The 10,626-nt window shown below is 51.7% G+C and overlaps 1 protein-coding gene across 1 annotated transcript in view; it reads right to left on the bottom strand.

Annotated features, from left to right (window-relative positions):
• CMTR1 (cap methyltransferase 1) overlaps positions 1–10,626 on the bottom strand; it is a 47,907-nt gene that overhangs the window by 1,770 nt on the left and 35,511 nt on the right. The window contains exons 14-24 of the mRNA XM_012646630.1: positions 8,778–8,834; positions 7,971–8,028; positions 7,445–7,513; positions 6,361–6,492; positions 5,314–5,436; positions 4,543–4,634; positions 3,767–3,835; positions 2,403–2,450; positions 1,470–1,582; positions 771–879; positions 81–87 (exon numbers count right to left, since the gene is read on the bottom strand). Coding sequence (XP_012502084.1) covers positions 81–87; positions 771–879; positions 1,470–1,582; positions 2,403–2,450; positions 3,767–3,835; positions 4,543–4,634; positions 5,314–5,436; positions 6,361–6,492; positions 7,445–7,513; positions 7,971–8,028; positions 8,778–8,834 — 877 coding nt within the window. The remainder of the gene's footprint in view (positions 1–80; positions 88–770; positions 880–1,469; positions 1,583–2,402; positions 2,451–3,766; positions 3,836–4,542; positions 4,635–5,313; positions 5,437–6,360; positions 6,493–7,444; positions 7,514–7,970; positions 8,029–8,777; positions 8,835–10,626) is intronic.

The raw sequence follows: 10,626 nt of genomic DNA, 5'->3' as shown, positions 1-10,626 counted from the left end.
CTGCCCGACGTTTGGATCAAAAGGGACTGGGGCCCAGACAGGCTCTACACCCCAGGAGGCAGTCACACCCAGGACCAAACACAGCTGCTCCCTGGCTCCTAACGTGGTGTCAGAGACATGGGGCCCACGGGCCCATGGGTCTTCCCTCTGGCAGCCAAGAGGTACGCAGCAGGCCCCAGCTGCTCCTCCCTGCCTCCCAGAACCAACTTTTCCCAACAAACAGATGTCGCTGCTCATTTCTCCTACAATTACTGATATTCATTTGTCTGTGCTTCTCTAATAGAACAGTGTTAGTGTGGTGACAGAAACAAGTGTCAGTGACTAATTACAGGTACGTTGGGGCTGCTGTTGAAACCTGTGGCCAACGGCCTGGCAAATGGATGCTGGGTTCTGATGTGGGGCACGGGGGGCCTTGAGTCCCAGGCAGCAGGGCTGTGGGCCCTCAGCATGCTCCCACCCCCAGGCCAGTGTCAACACTACGCAAGCAGTGGCTGCTCTGTGGGGCAGATGCACTGCCCAGGTGTGACCTTCACACCCAGGACCCCCAGCCATCGCAGCAGGTCAGGGCACCTCTGTCTCTCACTGAGCTTGTTTATTCCCAGGCCTAGCCCCACCTTTGTGGGGATGAAGGTGCTCAACAGGAGCACAACCTGGCTCAGAGGAGCCCCTGCGTGGGCAGCAATCATGTGAGGACCTGGAGCGTGCCTCAGGAGGGCGGGCGGGCTGGCATCCCGGCTGGAGTCCTTGGGGCTGCCGGGGGGACTACTTACTGAAATGGGGCGATGGAGTCTGCAGGGAGGTCGAAAGTAGAGCTCTTGGTTTTCTTGTTGTAGAAGAACTTCTTCTTGTAGCTTTTGCTGAATCCCATAGTCCACGGCTCTGACAGGCGACAGCGGGAAGAAGCCCAGAAAGCACACAAAGCACCCGTGAGGGATAGGACCAGCCAGCACAGGGATGTGGCTTCCTCCCACCCTGTTCATCCTGTTCCCGCATCCCCCCAAAGCAGGCAGTGGACAGTCCATGAGGGAGCAGCCTTCATCACCAGCCCAAAGGGGCTCCAAGGAGGACTAAGAAAGTGACTTCTCAACAACCTCACCCCAGGCCTGACAACGTGCCACCAGGGTGACACTGCTAGGACTCAGGCAGAGGATGCAGGACTCTGTTAGCAAGAGAGCACTGAAGACAAGGGGGTGCAAATGGACAGACCCTCAGCCTGACTTTCCGGATCTGCCTCTGTCTACAGAGAAGGCCCCGTCCTGCCGTGGCAGCACCGTGCGTGTATGTCCAAGCTGAGCTCCTGTCTCCCCACCCCCAACCCAACCTCCATACGCCTCTGAGAAATGCCGGCCTGGCTGCTGCCCACCTTGGCAGAGAGCCCTTAGCTCTGGCTCAGCCAGGGTCTGGGCCATCCCTCCGGCCGGGAGCGGGAGGGAGCGGGGCAGGGCAGGGAGCAGTCACTCAGCACCCACCATTCACTGTCCTGACGATATAGAGGCCTGTGGGCACAAAGTGCCGGTCGTCACGCCCTGTGTAGCTGAGCTTTGGGATGCCACTGGAGCCCTTGATGATCTTCATTTCTAACCTGATTTCCCCGAGTAAGGGTGCAAACGGTTGCACACACACGCGTGTCAGAGAGAAAAAGCCCGAACGTTAGTCTTTGCTAATATCAAAACCATAACAATGACAGTATTTTATCCTAGTTTGACATAAGAAGAAACTGAGGCACAGAGACGAGTTAGTGGCAGTGCTGGGTTTAGAACTCAGGCTCTGAACGCCCCCCCAAGCCATGGAGGCAGGGGGGGTAACAGATGACCCTGCTGTGTCATTGCTGTTCGGTTAGTTTCAGGGTGATGCCAAGGGTGAGATCTGAAACCACGGGTGCCATGGCAACACTGCAGCCTCTAACGAGTTAACAGTAACGCCTCCACGTAGGCACGCCCAGGACAAGACGCAGACCCGTGAGCACCCGAGCACCCCGCACCCCGCTAAGAATACGAGGGAGCGTTTATGCCCCCCACCCCTCCAGGCTCAATCTCTCTCTCAGCACTGGGAGCTGGGATTTACGGTGTTTCAAGCAGCTTGCTGTCTGCCCCTCGCAGGGACAGCCGTGACTATAACAGCGTCAGTGAGCCCGTATTTCTGCCCGACACACACCCGCCCTGCTCCCCTCCTGACAGGGTGCTGAATCAGCTCTCAGCCGGGGGGCTCTTGGCTGCAGCGGAGCCACACGGGGCAAGCTGGAGGCAAGCTGGGTGCGGGGTAGAGAGGCGGCCTCCAGGGCCAACTCACCACCCCAGCCCCAACCCATCTCTACGAAAACACAGGAAATGAATCCCGGACTCGGCCATGCCCCCCACCCCTGCTCCCCTCCAAACCTGAGCTGCGCTGGTCGAGTCACTCACCTGACAAAAATCTTCTCCATCTCCTCCAGCCTGTACACCTCCTTCACCCTGCGGGGAGAGGGACGGAGAGAGGATGGGCAAAGGCTTCCTGGGGGGCGTTCTCCTCCGGGAGGCAGCTAGTAGGCAGGGTCTGCACCTGCCCTTGCCCTCTGCTCAGGCCCTCTCTGCAGCCACCGAGCCCACCACGATGGAGGATCCTACACAGACCAGCCCCAGGTTTCAGAGCTGCCAGGCAGCATTCCAGGCCTGCCCTGGGGCAACTGGAGAATGCAACTCTAGTTACTCCAAGAAAAGAGGGAGAGAGAGGAAGAAAAGCCTTGGCAGACAAAGATGTCTCTGCCAACATTCCTACCCCCATCTTCACCGTCACCAGAGGCCAGAAAACAAAGGACGAACCTGGTCTGTCTACATGGATTTTCCGCCTTCGTATAGCAGAGTTACTTCTAAATAGTCCTAACAGTCCTATTACCCACAGTGGTTACCGGGCAGGGGCCCTACCAGGATGAGGGATTCGCCTGATGCCCACCCTCCGCCGCTGGGGGCCCGAACGTGCCTTTGGAACTGCTGCTCGGTAAGGTTCCCGGAGACCCGGCCCCAGACCGCAAGCCATGGAGGCTGGGTCCCGGGAGCGGCCTTTCAGGACCTAGCGGACGGGGTATTTTAAAGTGCAGATAGAAATTCCTTTTAGACTTTCACGTGACATCTGTTAAGTGTATTCTTAATACTGGATTTAATTTTAACTAAGTAAATTTACATTAAAAATAATAAAAATGCTTTGATAAAGTATAAACAGACACTTAAGCCACATGAAGCCCCAAGGAGCAGGGCTAAGCAGTGCCCTTTGGGTAACAACCTCAGCCCTCGGCCTACCCTGGAAAAGCCTGCTCTCTGTCTGTCTTCTCCCTGACTCTCTTCTCTCCCTCCCTTCCCTCTCAGGGGCCTGGAACTTCCACACCACCTAACACGACAGCAAGCCCTGGCCTCTCCCCAGGCACCGAGGGTCCCGCTGCCTCAAACCGTCCGTCTTTTCATGCTCAAGATTCCATTCCCTCGGCACCTTGTTCATACCTGAAAACAACGAAAGGCCGGGGGGCACGCTAATGATGCTCCCGTGTGAGTGGTGACTCCTGAGGTGTGTTAGCACTCGCAGAAGGAGGTTCCCCCACGTGCCAGGCAGCACAGGGAGACACTCTGGGGAGTAGTTACCCCCAAGCACCCCCAAACAAATTGCTCGTCAAGGGCAGCCTTATCTCTAACACTAGCTTCGCCTAGTGTTCGCCACTCAGCCCTCCCATCCCTCGCTGGACAGAAGCGTGGCATCGGCCGGAAAGCAGCAGCAGGGAGGGGAGCGACCATATGCTCACCTGATGGGATTCATGTCAGGCCGACTAGGCTTGGAAACGGCTTTCACAAATTTCTCAGCAAGCTGAATTCTACAATCCAAACAGAGTCTCTCAGAGGCAAGCAAGGGTGGCTCTACCAGCAGCCCTGTCCCCAGGGCGTTTTCACAGCACAAGTGGGAGAACCTCATGAATCTGCAGCAAAACTGCTCCAAGACCACCTGTGCCCTTCCGGCAGGCCACCTGCCCTTCTCCACGGATGTCTTTATTCATGCCCTCCCCCTCTCTGCACTCCGACCTCTAGTGACACTATGTTGTTGGTTTTCCTGAAGAGTATGCCTTTAGCTGTGCTCAGTCACCTCCACTACGACTTCAAGTATCACCTGTACTGTGTCTGCCGTGTCACCCGAAACCACAGACACCACAGTGTACCCACTCAGATGAACCAACTTAAATGGGACCACTCAGACACAGGACATTTCTTTAGAGGAGTCCTCCCTCTTCCCACAAGGTCACTCTTGCTGAGCCTTAACACAAATATCACCTCAACCTGAACAGCTGTGGCAAAACAGAGCGTGTTGGTATCTATGACAACCAAGGCTCAAACCCTAGCAGACTCTGAAGTGCCAACACCAGTTTCTCACCCTGCCCTCAGGACTGGCCAGTGGGTGGGGGAGGGAAACTCTCAGGATGGCCACAGCAGAGAAGGCCTGGGTGAGGGGCCGAGCCTGGGAGGCTGCTGCCCGCAGAGCTGCCCTGGCCCACCCCCGCCCTCCCTACCCTGGGGCCCAGGGTCAGACCGCTGGTTAAAGTGCTGCTCCCGAACATCACTGCCATTGAGCACGAGGACGTCGAGGATGTGGATGGCGCTGATCTTCCGCTGGGCCTTCCCCTAGAAGCACAAGTACACTGTCTACTCTGCTAGGCAACAGCCTGTGGCCCACACTGCCCCCCACGGCAAGCTGGCCTCCATCCCACCCACGGCTGGGGGAAGGGTGGGGCTCTGAACACAGGATATTTCTCTTGCCTCCCTCCCGGCTGATTCTCCACACCAGACTGACCTGAGCTGCCGAGCAGGGGAAGATCTGTGGCTTTGGATGATGAGCCCCTTGAACCTCAAACCCATCAGGGCTGCTGCCACGGTGCTCCCACCGGGGCCGAGCTGCCCACCCTTTGCCAACCGTTCCCACCGTCTATTCAGAATACCAGCCATTTAGCTGTAATACTCAAAGCTCCTGGGAAATAACAAGTCTCTTCTTTCCCAAGGGATCCCTGGTCAAAAATTCAATCAGCTAAAAAAACACCCATCGGGCCCACCAGGGCCCTCAATGCACAGAGATGATCGAGGTCTCCTCCAACACATACAGAGACTGCGCTCCTTCCGACCTGAATCTACCATGGCTTACAGCAACTGCTCGAGGAGAAGGAATAATTACGAAACCCTTCCTCAGCCCTGAGCCCTGTCAACACACACACAGGGTAACCAAGTTAACTCAGGGCAAAGGACCAGGCTCGGCAGTAGCCCGGTCCCCTTGCTGCAGGGCCAATGCCTACGCAGAACCATCTCTGACCTCCCCTTTCAGCTCATGCACAATTTCCACAGAGAGCAGAGTGTCCCGAGGCAGCTCTGTCTTCAGGTCCAGCTTGACCCAGCGGTCTGATTGGCGGCCATCCCACGTGTAGATCTGAGACTTCTGCAGGCAGAGAGAAAGGGCTTGGTCAGGAGATTGAGGGGTAAGAGGCTCAGTTCTCAAAAGGGCTTTCAGTTGGCAGCTAGAAGCTGATGGGGTTGGGAAATGTCCAAAGAAAATGTCTAGGAGAGATTAAGTTTATTATACTTCAGTGATCATGACAGCAGTGTTCTCCACGGCCTCAGCAGGAGAAAAGTGGTGACCTGGCTCGGTCCTGTTACAGGAGGAAACAGGCCCACGGCACCATTCAAAAGACCTAAGTCCATGATCAGTGGCCCTGAAGAAAGATCCAGCTTGGTGTGTGTCTGGGGTGGGTTTGGTGAAGGGTCCAGAGAGCAGAGGAGGAGAGAGAAAGTAAAAGGAGAAAAAGACAAAGCGTGAGAGGACACAAAAGTAGTTAATTAAGGAAGAAGAGATCAAATTATACAGAAAGACAAGTCAGAGTTGAAAGAAAAAGCAATGACTTTACCCAATTAAGATAGAGAACTTTCCAAGGCTTTTCTCTCACTGCATTTTAGACTCCAAGGGGCCCAGGGTAAGGACAGAGGGTGTCTTTGCAAGATGGGATGACATAGGGTGGTGGTGGTGTTGCAAAGAAACGGCTGCATGGGCTCAAGCCAGATTAGCCTGCTGACCATGCTGCTAGCCTGGGAAGCTGCGTATCGTAAGTAAAGCAGCAGTGTTCCCTTTAGCAATGCATACAGTTAAAGAAACAAAACTCATGAATAAGTGAAAGAACAAATGAATGACACTTGGCAAACTCAGAGGAAGAAAGGAAACGAAGTTTCAAGAAATACCTTCACTAGGGTCAAAGCCCCAGCTCCTTGGTGCCAAGAGAACACGCACGGAGTGGCAGGCAGCTGTCCAGATTCCCACAGAGGGCAATTCTGCCATCCCAAGCTGGTAGGAAGCCAGCTGCAGACTCACCCCCAGGCCAATGAGGAACTTCTGCTCGCTGCCGGACACCATGCAGCGGTAGTCGAGCACGGGACGGATCTTCTCCAGGGTTTTAGACGTGAGTAGCGTGGGCTTGTAGCTGAAGATGTCGATCTCAGTGCCCTGCAGCCGCGGGTCAGAGAAAACACTGCTGGGTGGGGCAAGGGACAGTCACAAGGGACAGTGCCTGTAGGGGCCCGGGGGCAGGCTGGGAGAGGCAAGGGACAGGAAGCACTTGCTCTCTGAAACATGCTCCCCTGCACTCCCTTCTCCACCTAACATGCACTAAGTGAGATCTATTTCCCTCTGCTTGGAGTGTTCCTGTAGGACCTATTAGGAAGGATGGAGAAGAAAGAACACTGAGTTCCCACGTACCGACTGATTTATCAGAGCTGGAAGAAAATGTCACAAGAATAAAACTAAAGGCAAGGATTCTCTAGCAGCTGGTTTGAGAGTGGTTAAGCGATCTCGCTATCCCATTCAGAAAAATGTACACATGCTATTCTTTTGAGACTATCTTGAGCCTCAGTCTCCAGTGCCTGACCCCCACAAAACCAGCATAATGGCCCATGATCTAGGCCAGATTTAAATGAAGCCCAGGGAAAAGCTGGAAGTTGTGTGGTAGAAAAGAACAGCAGAAGAACTCTACTCTGAGGACAGCTCCCCAGAAACAGGACAAGGAACCAGGGATCAGGCCAGCCCCGCTGTGGGCTACCCAGGCAGATCCCTCGGCCCGCTGCCCAGCTCCCCTGTCTACGATCTTCCCATATTCCATCTCCTCTGCAGGCAAATCCCGCGGGACCCTGAACCTGCCAGGCAGGGCGTGACAGCCAGCACCAGGGTGGCAGGAATGCTGAGCATAAGCACATCTCTGGACAAGAATCTTTAGTCGGCCTGATGTGCTCCTTGGAGAACTCAGTACCCTGTACCACAGGTTCCCAACGGTAGCAGCCTCAGAGCCCAGGAGGGCGCCTGCACGAGCCCTCTGGAGGACATGCATCCGGCCCTCAAGGATACTGTCTGCATCTAGAGACAGGCTCCAACTTCTTGTTTTCACCACAGATACCAGACTTACCTGGATTAGCTCAAAGAACTTAGATTTGGGGTCTGAGGAAGAAGGAGCAACTCGAGCCTGGTCTGGGATCTGAAACAAGATAGCAACGAGTTTTGATTTTCAAATGCCCTTTTGACCAACACAAGCAGTGAGGGTGTGCAAATGAGGGGATAGGTTCGGACTGGGGAAGGGGAAATGGCACGTGACAAAGGAGACTGGAATGAGGGGGATGGAGGTGAACAATTCAGTCACCGTTCCCTTGCAGGCCCTGTGGTAGCACACCCCAGAGACCACAGAGAAAGGAAGTAGCCGAAATGAAGCCTGTCCCCCCACCACCCCGTCCTTTCTGACCCAGCTGCAGGGCCAAACCGGCAGTGAAAGGGCCAAGGGGGTAACGAGCAGCAATGCCGAGACGTCCGGCTCTGGGATGCTGTGCGGCAGCAGGCATGTTCAGGTGGGGGGAGACCTAAGGCCACGGTTGGGAGTCAGTCCTATTCTTCTCTACAGCCCTGCCCTGGAGCGACAAGGGGCTGAAAGAGATGCTCACCCCCCAGAGTCGCAGGCACTCTTTCCGGATTTCTGCCTGCCGAGGCTCACTCAGGGTCCTGGGAAAACGAAGCCAGTAAGTGATTAAAACCTCCAAGAGGCACAGGAGTGTGCCCCTGTGCAGCCCTCAGAACCCCGGAGAGGAGGCCTAACGAATGGACACGTGAGTGCACACCCAGAGGCCATGCTGCTACGGGCCGGGGCGCTCGCAGCACTCTCATGGCTCTCCTCGTGGAGCCGGGAGCTCAGGTGTACACGAACCGGGGTTGCCCCCCCTTCCCACCACAACAGGAAGGGAAGAGAGGACCCTCCCGACCACCTGGATGCCAGGGTTCCCACACACACTCCTCTTCCAATCACCCATCAGCACGTTCTGGCTCCCCCTCTGCTAACACAGGCCACGTGAAGCCCATCCCGACAGATGTCACTATGCCCCACAAAACTGAATTAGCTTATGTTCACCCCCTACCGGAGGCTTTCCCCGACCACTCTTTACTCTGGGTTCCCCGAACGTCACGTATTCTATTTATGCTACGCCACTCTCCACCCTCCGACGCGCTGTTCGTAACTCGTCCTGTAGCCTTTCCCTGAGTTACTCTTATCTGCCCAAAGACAATGTTGAGTATTTGAGGACAAGTTTCATGCCATATACTTCTCTGGTGTCCTTCAGAGATCATAGCAGAGTACAAGATAAAAGAGTAGGTGTTTTTAAATGTTTGTTAAAATGAAAAAAAGAACCAGTCTGAGGGAGGAGCAAGGAAAATCTTCCCTTGAAATAAGTGAATTCTGAAAAGTGGGCAACACTCACGCGTCTTGAACAAAGGCATGGATTTTGGCCAGAGCCTTGATCTGCAGACTACAGTGGCTAGGAGAAAAAAAAAAAAAATTATTTGATCCCAAGATTACCAAAAAAGACAGCCAAAGGACATCAAGTCAGAGAAGTTCAACCAGAGCAGTAGCCATCTATATTTGGGGGAGGGGTTGGAGAGCTGAGACAGAACCACCTCCCCCATCGCACTCCTAAGGTACAGTTACATGGGGCTTAGTAGAGGCTAGAGCAGGAGAACTGAGTAAAACCCTCCGGACGTGCAGATCCCAAGTCCTACTAAAAGGAAAGTCTTATCCCACCCTTAAATAATTTGAAAGTAGTGGTGAATTGATTATTTATAAAGCAACAACAAAGCCCAGACCCAGTTCACCTAATTGACTACATTGGCTCAATTCATCTACACTAACAGCCACCTTTTCTACTTTAGTCTCCACTGTTCTTTTACACACAATGTCTGGCACTTAAAAAAAATTATGAGACATGTTATGATGCAAGAAAATGTAAACTATTGACAAGAGGGAAAAGAGTCCAACAGAACAAGACCCAGAGATGGCCCAAATGTTGGAATCCTCAGATAGGGCTGTTAAAATAACTGTGATCAACATGTTAAAAGATCTAGTGGAAAAGGTGGACGACATGAATAAAAAGAGAATTTCAGCAAAGATATAGAAACTGTATTTTTAAAAGGCAAACACAAATTTTAGAAATGAAAAGTATTATATTACAGATGGATCATTATTTTGATGAGCTTAAAATACTGAACATGGTAGAGGAAAGAATCAGTGAACTTGAGGACAGACAGGTGAACAGAACTCAAACTGAAACATACAGAGAAAAAAAGTGAAAAAAAATTACAGATCAATTTTATTTTTATTTGGGATGATAAAAAAACTGCTTAACATAAATACAAATGGAGTCCCAGAAGCAGAGGAAAGAATAAAACAAAAAATATTGACAAGATAATGGCCAAGAAATTTCCCAAATTGATGAATAAAACCAATCCACAAATCCAAGGTCAGTGAACCACAAGCAGAATAAATAAAAAGAAAACCACATATAAATGTATCAAGGTCAACCTGCTAAAAATAAAGACAAAATCTTGAAAGCAGCCAGAGGAAAAAAGACACACGACATATTGGAAAACAGTAAGAATAATGGTTGACTTCTCATCAGAAACAAAGGAGGCAGAGAACCATGGAATAGTATCTTTAAAGTGCTTAAAGAAAAAAAAAAATGTCAACCTCAAATTCCATATCCAGTGAAAATATCCTTCAAAAATGAAAGGAAAATAAACATTTTTAAATAGACAAATGCTGAAGGAACTGGTCTCCAAAAGACTCATGCTACAAAAATAGGCTAAAAGAAATTCTTTAGTCTGAAGGGAAATGATTCCAAATAGAAATCTGGTTTTATAGGAAGGAATGAAGAACACCAGAAAGGGTGAATGTATCAGTAAATAACTAAGGGGCTTAAAAAAAAAATTAGATATATACGTGTGTGTGTACCTTTAAATCTCCTTAAAAGACTATAAACTGCTAAAAGTAAAAATACAATAATATAAAGTCGGGTTACTAAAGCGGTAGAATATTTTTGGAAGGTAGACTATGATAAATTAAAGATGCATATTGTAATCTCTAGAGCAACAACTAAAACATAACACAAAAGACATTAAAAAAAAAACAAACCCAAGGAGATAAAAGGAATACTAAAAAATACTGAATTAGCCCCCACCCAAAAAAAGGACAGAAGAAAGGAACAGAGGAACAAAGAGCAGACAGAATAAAGAGAAATCGGCTGCCAGGCAGGGCGTGACAGCCAGCACCAGGGT

Source organism: Propithecus coquereli, unplaced genomic scaffold (genome assembly GCF_000956105.1).
Source record: "Propithecus coquereli isolate 6110/MARCELLA unplaced genomic scaffold, Pcoq_1.0 Scaffold248, whole genome shotgun sequence".
Taxonomy (NCBI): Eukaryota; Metazoa; Chordata; class Mammalia; order Primates; family Indriidae; genus Propithecus; species Propithecus coquereli.
This window is presented reverse-complemented; position numbering and strand designations above follow the sequence as displayed.